General features: G+C 42.4%; 3 protein-coding genes and 2 pseudogenes across 3 annotated transcripts; 3 read left to right on the top strand and 2 right to left on the bottom strand.

The window, feature by feature from the left end:
- Positions 1-1,873: 1,873 nt before the first annotated feature.
- LOC107505131 lies at positions 1,874-2,199 on the bottom strand (annotated as a pseudogene).
- Positions 2,200-3,178: 979 nt separating this feature from the next.
- LOC107505144 (olfactory receptor 1L6-like) lies at positions 3,179-4,111 on the top strand. The gene has a single exon (XM_016134999.2). The coding sequence runs from the start codon at positions 3,179-3,181 to the stop codon at positions 4,109-4,111; it is 933 nt and encodes a 310-aa protein (XP_015990485.2).
- A 6,600-nt stretch (positions 4,112-10,711) lies between these two features.
- LOC118614987 lies at positions 10,712-11,990 on the bottom strand (annotated as a pseudogene).
- A 39-nt stretch (positions 11,991-12,029) lies between these two features.
- LOC107506624 (olfactory receptor 1L4-like) lies at positions 12,030-12,959 on the top strand. Its single transcript, XM_016137353.2, has one exon. It carries the CDS (start codon positions 12,030-12,032, stop codon positions 12,957-12,959), a length of 930 nt encoding a protein of 309 aa, XP_015992839.2.
- Positions 12,960-16,390: 3,431 nt separating this feature from the next.
- Positions 16,391-17,119, top strand: LOC118600432 (olfactory receptor 1G1-like). The gene has a single exon (XM_036218256.1). It carries the CDS (start codon positions 16,391-16,393, stop codon positions 17,117-17,119), a length of 729 nt encoding a protein of 242 aa, XP_036074149.1.
- Positions 17,120-18,738: the final 1,619 nt, after the last annotated feature.

Here is an 18,738-nt window from a genome sequence, read left to right as displayed (position 1 = left end):
ACTAATTATCTGGGGCTCGAAGAAAAACACTGATATGGCAGTCTGAGTTTGCATGGTCTCTACGCCTAATGTAGACAGTGTTTAGTTCGCTCCCTAGGGTGGGTGCCTGGAGAGGCTGCCTACCTCCTTGGGGTGAAGTCATGTGCAGGAGAGTCAGATACTTCCCAGCTGCCACCTCCTCCCTGAATACCTGATGGATATGAAGACACATTCAGAGTGGTCAGGTGGCGGAGAGCTCGGAATGGAATAAAGACTCATGAGTCCAGTGCCTGGAGCTGCATTGAGCGGTCACCTCTCAAGAAGAAGAAGAAAAGTGTCCCCTTCAGGACCTGATCACCTTATCTCTAGGCTGAGGCAACAATCACGCACACATCACGCACCCAACATTGTAGGTCTTAAAACATCTCACTAGAATCTGGAGGTTTTTCTTTTCTTGGCCTCATGTGACATTCTTTCTATGCCCCAACCTTTCCATCTCTCCTCTGGATATCAGGGCCAACGAGGCTGAGAGGACAGTGCTTGGATCGTCCAAAGACTACTTTGAAGGTCACCATCCCTTATCTGAGTAAGTAGCTGCTATCTTCAACCGCACCCAACCTAGAGTGTTCTAAACCAGGAGTATCAGAAACTTAGAAAACCTCCTATTTAATACATTCAGTTGAACAGAGAAGGAAAATTAGTTGCTTAATGACGTGCAACTAGTTAATGCCTAATTGGGATTATATGCCAGGTCACCTCGTCATTACCACCCAGACTCGCTATTTGAGTGCCTCAAACTCCTCCACATGCCTCTGTTTCCCTTCTCCATTCACAAAAAGGAGGTAGGAATTGTTATGAATGAGGGAGATTTCGAGTCAAAAGGATCGAGCCTTTCAGAGGAATGTCGTAGCAGTGCGATGCTGATGGGTAAAGTCCAGCTTCTGTCAACCCAGCCTGGCTTCCCTGTGTCCCCAAAGCCAGCCCTACACCTCGATAGCCAGCCATATCCCAGAGCAGCATGGGACATAGGCTGTGGGAAATGTTGAAACAACAGAAATGTAAGGGAGGAGAAAATTTCTGTGAGCCCTCGGCTGTCATGTCAGTTCCGCTGTCAACTCATAGTACAGTATAAACTGACTAACTTTCTTCTTTCGGCCATAAGTGGCCCTCTGCAAATGAATCCCGGAGATTAGAATTTAGGTGTTAAAATTTCCTTAGCACTGGAAGCTGTCTGCAAAACGATCCTTTTTCTTAAAATCTGTAAAACACATGAAAGCAGAATTTTTCTGGATAAAGTAAAAGAGCCCTGGGTCTCCAGAATCTCCCTATACACACTGTACCTCACTGGTGACAAACTTGTCATAAAGGAGTGTCAGCCTGGGCAGAAAGGAAGACATTAACTAGAGATATGAGAGGATTTGAAGTGATGTCCTGAAAGGTCATCATGTTGTCACGTATGGCAGAATTCCTTCTATTTTAAGGCTGAATACACCACATTTTCCTTATTCGTGTGTCAGTCAATGGACATTCAAATAGTTTCCACTTCTTGGCTAAGGAGAATAACGCTGAAATGAACATTAGAATGGTGATATGACTTCAAGAGAGTGATTTCACTCCCTTCAGATAATTACCCTCCAGTGCAATTGCTGAATCAGATGGTAATTCTATTTTTCATTCTTTGAGGACCCTGTATGCTATTTTCCAGAATCGCTGTACCCATTTACATTCCTCCGTGGACAAGGGTTCCCTTTCTCCACATCCTTGCCAACACTTCTTGTCTTTTTGTGTTTTGTTTTGAAGGTTTCAAATATACTGTATTTCTTTACTCACGCCATATTTTCATGGGTAGGAGCACTTTCATTTTGCATCAATTAGGAGGTGGTTTTGAAATGATTCAGCATGACACCAGCTGGAATGACTGCTGATCTCTCCATTTCTTTGCGGTGACTCTCCCAACTGGGGACCGGTTCCATTCTATTCCAACTCGTGTTGCTGCATTTGTCCATGTAGCAATGCAGAAAGCGACTCCACTAGCTAACACAGCATTGCCACATCTGTCATGGAAATTGATGTCTGTTTTGGGTGAATCTGCCTTGCTTTTGTTTGCTGAATGCTTTGAACTTGGAAATGACCGAGGGCGTTTTGGGCCAAGGGAGTGAACCTGAAGACTGAACTGCGCAAATGCCTTGTCTTTTGTGGGTTTTTTTTGATAATCGCCATTATAACAGGTGAGAGATGATATCTCATTGTGGTTTGATTTGCATTTTCCTGATGATTTCCTATGCTGAGCATCTTTTCCTGTACCTGTATACGGTTCACATATCTTCTTTGCAGAAATGACTGCTCATGTCCTTAGTCCATTTTTAATTGGGTTATTAGTTCTTTTGACATTACTTTTGAGGAGTTACATCATTTTGCTTTTTGTTGGCCTTCCCTCAGGACTACCTGACACACACCCCTACACACACACACGGTCATCATGTCCCCTTGCCTCTTGCTGTCCTCTCCTACATTTTTCCCACTGTCTCAGCTCAGAAACAGCCTGTCTTGGAATCAAGGAGGGTGCATAGAAATAATAGTAGGACCTGGGGAGCTGATAGCAAACTAGTCTCTTGTCCCCTTTCAAGAGACTTCTGAGAAAGTGGAACATGCTTTGTGAAGACATGTCCTCTGCCTTTGCTGAGCCATCTGAAACCACTCTCAGTGCCCTGGTCGTGGAAATTCTATTCCTTTCCGTTCTGTCCGTCTCCAGCTTAGACCTTCGCCCCCTCAGTGACTGACTCACTTTCTCTTTTCTCTCTGCCCACTCCCTCCCTCCCGTCTTCTCACTCTATTACTTTCATTTTTTAGAAAAAGGCAAAAAGATTTATTAAATCTGAAGAGTCTCTTTCTTACTTTATTTTGCCTTAACCAGATAACTCAAGTACTATATATTAAGTATGTGGTTATTTTCCTTATTTTCTACTACTTATGCTATATATTATACAATTAGTAATTGCATAGCACTTATTCATTTATGAAACAATTTTCAGACATGTTTATTCGTGGCAGAGCCAGAATGAGAAGCCACACCTGTGTGACATCAAAATCCATACTCCTGTCACCTGTATCAGCCACTCACATAAGCTGTAACAACTGGATACTCTAGGCCAGGACACACGCCTAACATTCCTTACACTTTTATACCTGCAGGACCACAATGTTAAGAGGAAACCAGACTCACATCACTGAATTTGTTCTTCTGGGACTTACCAGTGATCCTAAAAAGCAGGTGTGGCTCTTTGCCATCTTCCTGACCATGTATCTCATCAGTGTGGCTGGCAATTCAGTCATCATTGCAGCCATCAGGGGAGATGTCCGCCTCCACACACCCATGTACTTCTTCCTCTCCAACCTATCTCTTGTGGACATCTGCTATACAACTGTCATCGTGCCAAGGATGCTGGCAAACATGGTGAGAAAGAGCAAGAAGATCCCTTTTGCCCAGTGTCTCACCCAGATGTATTTCTTTCTAGCCTTTGGAATCAATGACAGCTTCCTCCTGGCTGCCATGGCCATTGACCGCTACGTGGCCATCTGTAAGCCACTGCATTACACCACAACCATGAACCCTCGGCGCTGTCTTCTGTTGCTGATAGCATCCTGGGTGGGATCCTATTTCCACACACTCGCCTACACGATCCTCACAGCCCGCCTCTCCTTCTGCGGGCCCAACATCATCCACCACTTCTTTTGTGATGTCCAGCCACTGCTAATGCTCTCCTGCTCTGACACCTCTGTCAATGAACTTTTGGTCTTAACGGAAGGGTCCTTGGTGATCATGAGTTCTTTAATCTGCATTATTGTCTCTTACATCTATATCACCTGTGCTGTTCTGAGGGTCCCTTCCAGGAGAGGCAGGTATAAGGTCTTTTCCACCTGTGGATCCCACTTCACCGTAGTAATCTTATTTTATGGGAGCATCCTCTATGTGTATTTAAGGCCCCTGTCCATGTACTCAGTGGTGAAGGACCGTGTAGCCACAGTCATGTACACAGTAGTGACACCCATGCTGAACCCTTTCATCTACAGCCTGAGGAACAAAGATATGAAGAGGGCTCTGGGGAAATTAAGAGACAGAATTCACTCCTAGAACAACAATTAGATGAATGTTGTTCCATCCCACGACGGCATAATTGGGAGATGACTTAAGAGGTCACAGGTATCCTCCTTCCTCAGTATTTTTCCCATGGTCACCAAAGCAGTCACAAGAGGTAGTGTTCAATGAAAGTAAGAACACTGCCCTGGAAGCTAGAACACTCGCTTTCTACCAATGACCTTGACTACATATAGGTTCAATCTCAGACTAGGTACGACTAGAAATGCAGATTCAGCAATACATTTTCTGCCATATCTAGAGGGGAATCAGGATTTCCAAATAATTCTGTGTATTTGGCATCAGCGATTCCTCAATGAATTCTAATGTACAATTTGTTTTTAGAATAAGAAATCACATGGCTTTGGTAGGGAATGGGAAAAGGCTCTGAGAAATAACCTAAGATTATCCTTAATGGTGGGTTGAATTCAACAGAAGAGAGTTGATTAGATGAGGAAATGGGCAGAGCATCTCAAATCCTGGAAACCACCCAAGCAGGTGGGGGCAATAAGTATTGGATTATTATGAGGAAGCGATAAGCCCTCTGAGGCTTGTTCCATTTCAGAGAAGGTAAAATAACACTGGAAAGACAGTGGAATCTACAAAGCAGCTGCACACCCCTACAACAACAGAGTGTCATCGCAGCGTGAATACTCGGCATGTGATCCCTTTTCCCTTTCCTCTTATTTCTTTCTCCCTACACATGGCCAGAATCCTCCATGAAATGTGCTTTGTAACTCGAAGAAAGCAATGTGTATCACTCAGATTAAGTTAGGTTATGCTGTAAAAAAAACAATCTCAAATTTCTTTGGCCCTTAAATCCAAGGGTTTTTTACTCCCACTGCATGTCCACCATGAAAAAGTTTACGGGTGCTGCTCACTATACACACTCAGGGGCCAAAGCTGATGGGAAAGTCGTCATTATAAACATTAATGGCCACTGTGTCAGGAGCTGAGAGAGCCTCTTGAAGACATTCGCTCTCACAACTAAATGCTCTGGTCCAGAAGGGAAACACACCTCTTCTGACCATGGCTCATTGTCCAGGCTAATCTCAGGAACCACCCAAACAAAATAGAGCCTGAGGTACAATCCAACGATGTATCTGTAAAAGGGAGAGTCAGAAATATTGGCGAATGGAGATAATGATCATTCATGATTCTAATAACTCAAAAACATGTACGTGTGACTTTGTTGCATAATCAAGCCTTCCCTGATCGTGTTATTGTCAATAAAATAGTAATAATGTAGGATATATACTCTCTCTGGGACCTTTTTACCTCCCTTATTTCAGTAAGCCTTTACAATCACCAGCTTTTATGGATCATAAGCTTGTGAACAGCAAGACCTGAAGCTGAATATCAGTGTTGTTGTATTATAGATATAACAAGAAGTTGATAGCAACCTAGTACAACTCAGGGACACCTAGGGCTCAACATCAATGCCCTGCCATTACCGTCACTACATCTTCTTGCCTTTATCACAAAGCAGCCAGGTATCCAGGACACAAACTCAATTTGCAGCAGCCTTCCTATCTGTGCAGGCACACCTGGCTTTCACCACTACCTCCCTCCAAAAACTTGGCTTTCGGGGAGACTGGCCTAGACCAGCTGGCCCCTCTCCATGACGCTGTTCGTTTACCATAGTTTCCTTGTGCTCAGCTAAGTGCAACACAACACTTTAGAATGTGAGGAATGCCTGCCACGTATTATGTAAATTCATTAATTACACTTTCTAGTAACTCCTAATGTCAATTAGGTCCACTGGCCGCAGGAAACATAACATTTATTTAGTGTTGGCCTCACTCTGCCATCAGCCCCGTACTACTTTTTCTAAGCAATACATTGTCATCAAGAATACAAGATCTTTCTTGTACAAGCCAACAAATGTCCCTAAACGTTAACACTAAAGAGAATCCAAGATCACAAGACCATGAGAGGGCACACCGATGTTATAGAGTGAGCAGTGTGTCACTCAAGTTAGCCTTAACATTCTGAGTCAGAGCTATCGTGTTGTCTCTGTCAGAATAGGAGGCAAATCCCAGAAGACGTTCTGTCACCCTTCAGAAACATGTGGGCAGGTAGGATCTGGGCAGTTTTTGAAACTTTTGCTATAAAAACAAGGGTGCCCAGAAGATAACTTTGGAAAATGCTAATAATCTTAGTAGAAATAAAATATATTACTTCTGAAAGTTGAAATCACAAGAGGAAAGGTCTATGCAGACCTTCAGAATGCCTTGGTAGATGGGGTAAAATGCTCCTCAGAGTCCCTGGAGGAGACCAGGATAGTCCATGACAGCCTCTGCTCCCACCGTACAGACACCTTGGAGGCAGGTCGAATATAAGAGTGGAATAATCCCATAGGCCTTTCTCTTGGTAAGATGAGAAATGTATTTCAAGCTCATTAAATACATGTAAATGTTAGAGATTTTTCTCAATACTAAACTGAGACAAATTTAGTTTCTTGAACACATTGTACCTGTTGATCAGTGTGAGGGACATAAACATGAAAGCTGAGGAGGGTCTAGGGAAGAGTGGTGAGAACTTCTGACATGGAAGAGTTGGAGAGAGAGGGTTTTAGCTAAGAGGGCTGAAAAGGAGTAGCCGTATCATCCAAGAATAGGAGTTTCAAGAGGCACTGGATATTAATCAGCATCAAAATATGGAACAATTAAGCAAAATAAGCTGGAAGATTGTCCATTGGCCTTAGCGACATGAAGGCCATGGGTGACGCTGGTAATGAAGTTGCAGCAGAGGAATGGAAATAGAGCCAGATTGGAGCAGGCTAAGGAACTGGGCGTGATTCTTACATTAACGACGGACAATCTGGAAAGGAAATTGAGACTGCAATGTTATCAGTAACATCAAAAAGAATAAGTCATTGAGAAATAAACCTAACCATGGAGGTGAAAAACTTACACGTTGTAACCAGAACAGACATACAAATGGCCAGTGGGTCTATGAAAAGATGCCAAATGTCACTAATCATGAGAAATCTGTAAACCAAAACCACAATGAGATGCTCCTGTGTGTCCCGAAGACCCTCTCAGGGGATTCATGAGTTCAAAATTAATTTCATAGTATTATTAAGATGTTCCCTGACTTGTTTCCCTCTCATTCTCCTATGAGCAGACAGTGAAATTTTTCAGAGACCATGTGATGTGCAGTATTAATGCTCTAATGGTGAATAGAATGTATAATGCATATTCTTGTGGTTTTTTAGAATGTCCTACGGCAATAGGTTTAAGATACAGGCATGTGCCTTTCCGGAGATTAATTTAGTGAGTTATCAGTACTTTTACTGTGATTTATTAATTTTATTTTTTGTACCCACTGTAATCTTTGTAACCTCATGATGATCTAATAAACTGGTATTTTAAAATCTGATATTTCTCTTGTACGTGCATGAAACTCTGTAAGAAGTACACTTTCTTATCTGGTTTCACAATAATACAAATATCTTTTATATTTTCAAAATTTCTCTAAATTTTTAATTGCACCTGAAATACTAATAATTTTATAAGTTAATAATTACAATTTTAACTTTTAAATTTTTATTATATTATTCTAAAATTTTAAATTTTGCTTCTATTTTCTTATACTTAACAATGGATACCTTGCTTTAAAAAGGAGATAGAAAAAGTCATTTTTTCAACATGCAGCTGCACTATTTACATTTAAAAGTACTAAAACATATGAACCTGGCATATTACAAAATTCTCCGAATCAAGAAAGAGAGAACTCTACTCCAAAGAAATTAGGCGAACCCGTAAATAAGAAATAAAAAATGGCAAAGCTGTCTTCTCCATGGCTTTATAAAAATGTTGATATCCTACCCTACGGGGCCATATGAGAGAGTATATTCAAACAGGATATTGATGCTAGTTAAGTTGTAACATGATTTCGATTCAACTGTTCAGAGTTTAAAGTAAAAGGAAATGAATATTTTAAACATGGACATTAGGAGCAACCTGTGAGTCTAAAATTGTATGGTTATTTTATTATAGTAACTAAAAAAGTCAAAAATTGTTTTCAGTAGTCTTTCAAACTGGAAATGAGAAAGCCATTAAGGCATCTCACAGGTTAACTGATCATACTGCAGTGGCTGGAGGGGCGCAGAACAGTAATAGCGGAAAGACGTAAAAATCCTGTTTCAGTTGACATAGCTATGAGCCCGCTGAATGAAACATCGGCAAAACGTATCACGGCACGGCTGATTCCTGATAAAGTAATTCATCGAAGTGAAGATTTTGCTGTGAACGTGAAGACTGAATTCATATCTGGACTGCAGAACTATACTGTAGCCTGAAAATGGATGAACCGAATGTGCTACAACATGGATGACTCTCGAACATATTATGCTAAGTAACATAAGCCAAACAAAGGACAAGTCCTGTATGATTCCGCGTCTATGAAGACCTTAGAATAGTCAAATCCGTAGAGAGAGAAAGGAGAACAGGAGCTGAAATGAGGAAGCAACGAAGTGTAATTCCTATATGGGTGACCGGTGTCAGCATCGGATGATAAAAAAGCTCTGGATATGGACAGTGGTGGTGGCTGCATTTTAAAATGGCTAAAATACTAAGTTTTATGTTATGTTCATGTTTCTAAAAGGTTTTTAATAATGGATGGATGAATAGGTGTGGCACCAACTAACCAACAAAGAAAAGCTTTCACCTAATGACAGGACTCGGCCCTGGACTCCAGCCTCCCACATCTTGAGGGGACTCCAGGCTTCCATATGCATTTCCCTCTGGTTCCTTAGAAATCACTAGAGGAACAAGTGACTAATTATCTGGGGCTCGAAGAAAAACACTGATATGGCAGTCTGAGTTTGCATGGTCTCTACGCCTAATGTAGACAGTGTTTAGTTCGCTCCCTAGGGTGGGTGCCTGGAGAGGCTGCCTACCTCCTTGGGGTGAAGTCATGTGCAGGAGAGTCAGATACTTCCAAGCTGCCACCTCCTCCCTGAATACCTGATGGATATGAAGACACATTCAGAGTGGTCAGGTGGCGGAGAGCTCGGAATGGAATAAAGACTCATGAGTCCAGTGCCTGGAGCTGCATTGAGCGGTCACCTCTCAAGAAGAAGAAGAAAAGTGTCCCCTTCAGGACCTGATCACCTTATCTCTAGGCTGAGGCAACAATCACGCACACATCACGCACCCAACATTGTAGGTCTTAAAACATCTCACTAGAATCTGGAGGTTTTTCTTTTCTTGGCCTCATGTGACATTCTTTCTATGCCCCAACCTTTCCATCTCTCCTCTGGATATCAGGGCCAACGAGGCTGAGAGGACAGTGCTTGGATCGTCCAAAGACTACCCTGAAGGTCACCATCCCTTATCTGAGTAAGTAGCTGCTATCCTCGACCGCACCCAACCTAGAGTGTTCTAAACCAGGAGTATCAGAAACTTAGAAAACTTCCTATTTAATACATTCAGTTGAACAGAGAAGGAAAATTAGTTGCTTAATGACGTGCAACTAGTTAATGCCTAATTGGGATTATATGCCAGGTCACCTCGTTCTTGCCACCCAGACTCGCTATTTCTTTGAGTGCCTCAAACTCCTCCACATGCCTCTGTTTCCCTTCTCCATTCACAAAAAGGAGGTAGGAATTGTTATGAATGTCAACCCAGCCTGGCTTTCCTGTGTCCCCAAAGCCAACTCTGCACCTTGATAGCCAGCTATATCCCAGAGCAGCATGGGACATAGGCTGTGGGAAATGTTGAAACAACAGAAATGTAAGGGAGGAGAAAATTTCTCTGAGCCCTCGGCTGTCATGTCAGTTCCGCTGTCAACTCATAGTACAGTATAAACTGACTAACGTTCTTCTTTCGGCCATAAGTGGCCCTCTGCAAATGATTCACGGAGATTAGAATTTAGGTGTTAAAATTTCCTTAGCACTGGAAGCTGTCTGCAAAGCAATCCTTTTTCTTAAAATCTGTAAAACACATGAAAGCAGAATTTTTCTGGATAAAGTAAAAGATCCCTGGGACCTCTGAATCTCCCTATTCACACTGTACCTCACTGGTGACATACCTGTCATAAAGGAGTGTCAGTTGGGCAGAAAGGAAGACATTAACTAGAGATATGAGAGGATGTGAAGTGATGTCCTTAAAGGTCATCGTGTTGTCACATATGGCAGAACTTCCTTCTATTTTAAGGCTGACTAGTATTCCATGGTAGGTATACACCACATTTTCCTTATTCGTGTGTCAGTCAATGGACATTCAAATAGTTTCCACTTCTTGGCTAAGGAGAATAACGCTGCAATGAACATTAGAATGATGATATGACTTCAAGAGAGTGATTTCACTCCCTTCAGATAATTACCCTCCAGTGCAATTGCTGAATCAGATGGTAATTCTATTTTTCATTCTTTGAGGACCCTGTATGCTATTTTCCAGAATCGCTGTACCCATTTACATTCCTCCGTGGACAAGGGTTCCCTTTCTCCACATCCTTGCCAACACTTCTTGTCTTTTTGTGTTTTGTTTTGAAGGTTTCAAATATACTATATTTCTTTACACACGCCATATTTTCATGGGTACGTAGCACTTTCATTTTGCATCAGTTAGGAGCTGGTTTTGAAACGATTCAGCATGACACCAGCTGGAATGTCTGCTGATCTCTCCATTTCTTTGCGGTGACTCTCCCAACTGGGGACCGGTTCCATTCTATTCCAACTTGTGTTGCTGCATTTGTCCATGTAGCAATGCGGAAAGTGACTCCACTAGCTAATACAGCATTGCCACATCTGTCATGGAAATTGATGTCTGTTTTGGGTGAATCTGCCTTGCTTTTGTTTGCTGAATGCTTTGAACTTGGAAATGACCGAGGGCATTTTGGGCCAAGGGAGTGAACCTGAAGACTGAACTGTGGCAACTGCCCTGTCCTTTGCGGTTTTTGGATAATCGCCATAATAACAGGTGAGAGATGATATCTCATTGTGGTTTTGATTTGCATTTTCCTGATGATTTCTTATGCTGAGCATCTTTTCATGTACCTGTATATGGTTTACATATCTTCTTTGCAGAAATGACTGCTCATGTCCTTAGTCCATTTTTAATTGGGTTATTAGTTCTTTTGACATTACTTTTGAGGAGTTATATCATTTTGCTTTTTGTTGGCCTTCCCTCAGGACTACCTGACACACACCCCTACACACACACACGGTCATCATGTCCCCTTGCCTCTTGCTGTCCTCTCCTACATTTTTCCCACTGTCTCAGCTCAGAAACAGCCTGTCTTGGAATCAAGGAGGGTGCATAGAAATAATAGTAGGACCTGGGGAGCTGATAGCAAACTAGTCTCTTGTCCTCTTTCAAGAGACTTCTGAGAAAGTGGAACATGCTTTGTGAAGACATGTCCTCTGCCTTTGCTGAGCCATCTGAAACCACTCTCAGTGCCCTGGTCGTGGAAATTCTATTCCTTTCTGTTCTGTCCGTCTCCAGCTTAGACCTTCGCACCCTCAGTGACTATCCGACTCACTTTCTCTTGTCTCTCTGCCCATCTCCCTCCCTCCTGTCTTCTCTCTCTCTGTTACTTTCATTATTTAGTAAAAGGCAAAAAGATTTAATAAATCTGAAGAACTCTTCCTTACTTTATTTTGCCTTAACCAGATAACTCAAGTACTATATATTAAATATGTGGTTATTTTCCATTATTTTCTACTACCTATGCTATATATTATACAATTAGTAATTGCATAGCACTTATTCATTTATGAAACATTTTTCAGACATGTTTATTCGTGACAGAATGAAAAGCCAGAATGAAAAGCCACACCTGTGTGACATCAAAATCCACACTCCTGTCACCTCTATCAGCCACTCACATAAGCTGTAACAATTGGATACTCTAGGCCAGGACACATGCCTAACATTCCTTACCCTTTTATACTTGCAGGACCACAATGTTAAGAGGAAACCAGACTCACATCACTGAATTTGTTCTTCTGGGACTTACCAGTGATCCTAAAAAGCAGGTGTGGCTCTTTGCCATCTTCCTGACCATGTACCTCATCAATGTGGCTGGCAATTCAGTCATCATTGCAGCCATCAGGGGAGATGTCCGCCTCCGCACACCCATGTACTTCTTCCTCTCCAACCTATCTCTTGTGGACATCTGCTATACAACTGTCATCGTGCCAAAGATGCTGGCAAACATGGTGAGAAAGAGCAAGAAGTTCCCTTTTGCCCAGTGTCTCACCCAGATGTATTTCTCTGTGGCCTTTGGAATTACTGACAGCTTCCTCCTGGCTGCCATGGCCATTGACCGCTACGTGGCCATCTGTAAGCCACTGCATTACACTACAACCATGAACCCTCGGCGCTGTCTTCTGCTGGTGATAGCATCCTGGGTGGTATCCTTTGTCCACTCACTACCCTATACAATTCTTACGGCCCGCCTCTCCTTCTGTGGGCCCAACATCATCCACCACTTCTTTTGTGATGTCCAGCCACTGCTAATGCTCTCCTGCTCTGACACCTCTGCCAATGAGCTTTTGGCCTTCACAGAAGGGTCCTTTGTGATCATGAGTTCTTTAATCTGCATTATTGTCTCTTACATGTATATCACCTGTGCTGTTCTGAGGGTTCCTTCCGGGAGAGGCAGGTACAAGGTCTTCTCCACCTGTGGATCTCACCTTACAGTTGTAACGCTATTCTATGGGACCGTAATATCTGTGTACATTCGCCCCTCATCCACCTACTCAGTGACTAAGGGCCGTGTGGTCACTGTCATCTATACAGTAGTTACCCCTATGTTGAATCCTTTTATCTATAGCCTTAGGAATAATAACATGAAACAGGCCTTGAAAAAGCTAATTAGGAGGGTGGGATAACATAATCCGTATGTGGTACTTCTCAGCATTCATTCATTCATTCAACAAGAACCCATAAAACACCCACACTGTGCCAGGGACTGTACTCAATTATCAAAATATAGCGGAGATTTGTCAATCACACCTCCCTCTTCAAAATTAATTATAGTTCAATAAGTAGGGATGAGACAACTACAATAAAAAATTATTGTACTTTGTGGCAAAAATAAATAAAATGGGAAATCTGTATTGATATCTTACTGTATTATATACATTGTTTCCTTCTTTTTCTTCCTAAGTCTCTGGTTCATGTGCCACATACATGGCCAGGACTGTGCGATCAGAGTCCTGATGAAAAGGAAATAAAGGCTTTTCTATGTTTTGAATCGGTGATGTGGGTCAACTCACGTGGAGCCTCAATAAGTCGATGTTCTCATCATATGAGGTATTAATATTATGCATGAAACCCTGGGGTCTGGCTGTTGGATTCTTTTTTTACCTTTAAGACAGCTCATAACTTCTTCAAAACTGTTTACTTATTTGCCACAGGAGACAGCTGCACAAGCGTGATAATAAGATGCTTTTATTCTGAGTCCAAAAGCTTAAGGTCTTAGAAACTGTGCAACCAATATCAAGCCATTAAAAATTCCTCTAATTGTCACTTTTCTTGTCTATGTATGGATAGAAGATATAATCTCAGCACATGGCTGTGGGTGTCAAATGGAAAGAAATATTACTCCCAGGTTCTGGCAACCACATGGCACATGTAGGGCCACATGGTGAAGTGGGTAAAGTAGGTAGGGAGTGAAAAGTGGGAGGGAGAGATGGAGGGCGATCAGGGGATCGAGGACTTGGGGTTCTGCTTTTATGGGGTCAAGGAGGGGGCCTCAATTTTCCAGGGCTCACTTTATATTGTTGAATTGATAATGTAAGAACCAGAATTTAAATCATAAAAGAGAAATACAAATAGTCCAAATGGTCAGTTATTGAAATCAAGGAAGATCTCTTGCGTGGGGCAGCCCGGCTGTTTATCTACTTTGGTGGCAAACAATGTATTTATTGGATGCCTCGGAAATCAAAACTTAACAGGCACTTGCATTACAAAAAGAAAAGCCAACTGTCCTGGCCAGGATTACTCTTCCAAAAAATCCAACCTTTCAGTTATAAGATGAATAAGTTCTGGGGCTCTAAAGTACAGCATGGTGACTATAGTTAATAATACTGATTTGTACAGTACTTGAAATGTACTAACAGGGTAAATCTCAAACACTCTCAGCATAAAACAAAAAAAGGTAACTATGTGAGGTGATAGATGTGTTACCCTGATTGTGCAATCATTTCACAAGATATATGCATATCGAATCATCACATCGTGTATTTTAAATGCATGATTTTATTTGTCAAAATTACCTCAATAAAGTTGAAGAAAAAACATTAATGGGTCCTAACTGATCAAGAGTTTTTCCCAAGTTCTTCCTTGAAACTGGGGGTAAAAAGAGGATAACCTCTCCAACAGGCTAAAAATGATTACTTAGTGAGCTTGCAACTTATACTAGGAGAGCCAGTGGACAGCTATGAGAAGACGTAGCGGGGTGTCTAAGGAGAACATGGCTTTGAATTCAAACCTAGCTCTGCTATTCATTTTTAATACACCTGTCATTTCTGGTTTATAGATGGACAATAGAATAACCAGCCTCTGGAGTTCTGTGAAAAAAAGTTGACTTCCTGTGTAAAGCAAAGAGCACAGTACCTGGCCCATTGAAAATGCCTGATAAAGGTTAGTTATGATTGTGATAGCATTTGGAACTTTATAACTGGAGTCAGATACAACTGAGTTTTTTCAAAGAAATGAGAGCAAAAGGGACTGTGCGATCAGAGCCCTATGTTTTGAAGTCATGGAAGATATTTGGTCGTCAGTTCTACAAGTAACAATATGAATGAATGTAAAAACATAATACTGGGTGGAAGAGGCTAAATTGTTCCATTCATATAAAAGACAAAAACAGCTAAATATAAATAATACGTGGTTTATGCATATGTGCATGGCTGGAAAAACCATGAGAAAATTGTTCTTTGTTTTTTATATACTTTTTAAAGTGCTGTTTCATAATTTTACAAAAGTTTAGTGAATTTTGCATGCACAAGCCCCTATTACTTCTACAGACTTTTGTAGACCAGCCATATCTTTCCCTCCTCTCGAGTCACAGGACACAAGTTTGTTTACTTTTTCTACATAGGGAACTGTAGGAATCACAAGTCTGATTGCATGGCCCACCTTACACCAAATCAGTTTGATGCATTTAAACTATTGACTGGCTGGAAAATTGTAGGCTTTCTTCATGGCGACTGGAATCTGATTGGAGTGTATGGACTCCATGGCAGGTTAGAGCTGGGGGAGATGGAGCCCACCCACTCCTGGGCCCAAGGGACAGGTACCAGGAGTCCTGGGCCTAGTCATTCTAAAACACAAGTGTTCCTGATACTGCTGGCACTCAGGATCCAAGGCCCAGAGGGGACAGCCACCAGGTTGAACACCCGCCCATCTTGGCTCTAACAGGTCTGGGATTGGGTCCCAGGAGACACTGCCTGTGAAAAGCCCACAGCTCTTCCTGGATCCTGTGCCTGAGCACAGGGTGCTGAGGCCCAGTCTTCAGTTTGTGCTGCTGCTACAGGGAGGAAGAAAACCAGGACTATAGCAAGTCCTCTTGCAGAGAAGTAGGGAAGGCAAACAAACAGAGGAGGCAGAGCCAGCGCCTGGTGATGGTCAAGGGATGTGAGGATGGTCAGACTTTCCAGGTAAGACCTCAGGGGTGGACATGGGAAATACTGCGCTCTCACTCACGCTTGCTCATGTTCCTTCTCTCTCTCTCTCTCTCTCTCTCTCTCTCTCTCTCTCTCTCTCTCTCTCTCTCTCTCTCTCACACACACACACACCAGAGAGAGAAACAGAGACAGAGAATTGTGCTTAATAATCTTCTAGTATGCATATCTCTAAGATGTCTTACTCAAATTTCACAAGAATATGAAATTGAGAGCCTTCTATTAAAAAAGATGGGTGGGACTAAGACTCTGGAAGTTTCTTCCAAACTAAACTCCAGTTCAGGCTCATCCAGGAGGTCTACAAGACAACTTACTAGACAGCAAAAATGCAACATTCACCCCAACAAGACCTGCTATTGTCAGTGTCCTTAGATCTCACCTCTATACATGCTTATAGGCCCGCCACCAAGAGACACCACTGCATCTCTGAGAACTCTTAAACATATGCAGAAAACATCAAAGGCTTTGAATGATATAACTTTTGGGAGTCTGCATATATCTCAGCAAGATTTGCCTCCAAAATTGCACTTTACATGGGAAGTAGAAACCACACCAGCGTCTCTGACTTCCTGCTCCTGGGCTTCTCTGAGCACCCAGAGCAGCAGCTACTCCTGTTCGGGCTCTTCCTGGGCATGTACCTGGTCACCGTGTTGGGAAACCTGCTCATCATCCTGGCCATAGGTTCTGACCAGCACCTCCACGCCTCCATGTACTTTTTCCTGGCCAACCTGTCCTTTGTTGATACCTGTTTCTCTTGCACCATTGTCCCCAGGCTGCTGGTGAACATCCAGACACAGCATCACACCATCTCCCACAATGGGTGCCTCATGCAGATGTATTTCTTCATGGCATTGACCATTCTGGATGACTTCCTGCTGGCTGTGATGGCATATGACTGCTACGTGGCCATCTGTCTTCCTCTACACTACACCATGATCATGTGTCCTCAACGCTGCTGGCTGCTGGTCGCTGTACCCTGGCTCTGTTCCCACTTCCTGGCCTTCTCACTCACTCTCCTGATATCTCGGTTCTCTTTCTGTGCCTCCCATTCCATCTCACATTTCTTCTGTGATGTACTCCCACTCCTCAGACTTGCCTGCTCAGACACCCATGCTTTTCAGATCACGATGTTTGCTGAGGCAGCCCTCTCAGGAGTGGTCCCCCTCATCTGTGTCCTAGTCTCTTATGCCCACATCATCCATACCATCCTCAGGGTCCCCTCTGCTGGGGGGAAGCACAAAGTCTTCTCTACCTGTGGCTCTCACCTGTCAGTGGTCACTCTCTTCTATGGGACACTCTCTCTGGTGTATTACAACTCGCATCCTCCTACTCAGCAGACACTGGAATGGTGGCATCTGTGATATATACAATGGTGACTCCCATGCTGAACCCCTTTATCTACAGCCTGAGGAACAGGGACATGAAGGGGAGTTTGTGGAGACTCTTTGGCTGGGGAAAATACTCTATTCAGTAGAGAGTGATTCCCCAGCCTGGGCCCTCGGGCTCTTTGCAATGCCTTCCCCCTGGAGTTCTCTCCCTGTAATTCTGAAAACTCAGACTCAAGGTAGAATAAATGCTCGGCAGCATGAGCGGGTTTACAAATAGAAAAAAATCCTGTCCTGGAAGAACTGGAATAGGATCAACTGGCCCAGGTCAGAGCTGCAGCCTAGAAGAGGAGTGATTCCTACAGGGTGACCTGATTTGTGGGTATAGGTATCCAAGCAGTTTCAGACCACGGAGTGCGGACTACCAAATAAATGACATCCAATAGAACTCAGGTCGAAAGAGGAAGGCCAGCAAGCAGCTCAGTCTGTGACTAACATCCTACACAGTTAGAAGATATACTGACAAGACCTGAGAGGGTTGCAGACTCTGAGTTTTCAGTGACCATATCCAAGCCCCGTTTTGGAAGCAACTCACTTATGGGATTAACCTTCACATAAAAATAAATAAAAAGACACATTACTTACTGTGATGAAGAGAGCAAGAATAACTCTAGGAGAGGAAACGAGGAACAGATGAGGGGTTGGCCCCAAATATCACAAATGGGATATGATTTAAGACTCTTAACTCAACCACTGGCTGAACAGAGAAGTCTCTGAGGAACTAGAGACAGATAGATCCACAAAAAGGAGGGATCCTGGGATCCTGAAGGACCGCACGGATATTACATTCACATTGGACTTTGTGTTAGCAAGAAATAAACTTTCATTGTGTAAGTCAAAAGTAAATACTTATAATAGTGCACATCTTAGTGGGCAGTTGCAAAAACCAAATGCCATGAGGACTATAAAGCAATCAGCATAGAATCTTAGAATGCGCTCGATGCATGTTATGAAGAGTAGGGAAACGAATGCAGTGAAACTGTGAGGGAAAAAATGTGCCTGATGAGCATTAAATGTGCCTTGATTGGTAAAGTCACAATTGTAAGAATTGTGCAAAGTAGCCAAAAGGTACAAAGATTCAGTTATGCCAGACAAATAAATTCCAGAGATCTAATTGAACACAGTGACTATAGTTTACAATAATGTATTCTATACGTGAAATTTCCTAAGAGGGTAGATTTTAAGTGTTTTCACCACAAAAAAATAATGGTAATTATGTGAGGTAATGGATATGTTAATTAGCTTGGTTGTTGTGATCATTTCACAATATATACACATAACAAAGCATCGAGTAACACACCTTAAATATGCACAATTTTTAAATGCCAGCAATACCTCAATAAAGCTGAAAAATATTGTGCAAAGTCATTCCTTCTGAGTCAAGGTAAATTAAAATACCTGATAAAGGATTAAAAGTGTAAGCTAAGAAATGCTTACGAATTCATTAGACTCTAGACATGTCTATCACCTTACTCATTAAATGAGTTGTAAACCAGGTGAATGAGAGGTCCAAGGAAGACTAGAGCAACTGGTCCCACTAAGCTAGGATAAGGACAGGGTTTACGGCTGTTGACAAACTCAGTCTCCACCATCAC

The sequence above is a fragment of the Rousettus aegyptiacus genome, unplaced genomic scaffold (genome assembly GCF_014176215.1).
Source record: "Rousettus aegyptiacus isolate mRouAeg1 unplaced genomic scaffold, mRouAeg1.p scaffold_m13_p_3, whole genome shotgun sequence".
In the NCBI taxonomy this organism is placed as follows: Eukaryota; Metazoa; Chordata; class Mammalia; order Chiroptera; family Pteropodidae; genus Rousettus; species Rousettus aegyptiacus.
The sequence above is the reverse complement of the archived record's forward strand: the minus strand, read 5'-3'. Positions and strand labels throughout refer to the sequence as shown.

Coding starts and splice junctions, on each gene's coding strand:
- LOC107505144 (XM_016134999.2), top strand. CDS start 3,179: ATGTTAAGAGGAAACCAGACTCACATCACTGAATTTGTTCTTCTGGGA.
- LOC107506624 (XM_016137353.2), top strand. CDS start 12,030: ATGTTAAGAGGAAACCAGACTCACATCACTGAATTTGTTCTTCTGGGA.
- LOC118600432 (XM_036218256.1), top strand. CDS start 16,391: ATGTACCTGGTCACCGTGTTGGGAAACCTGCTCATCATCCTGGCCATA.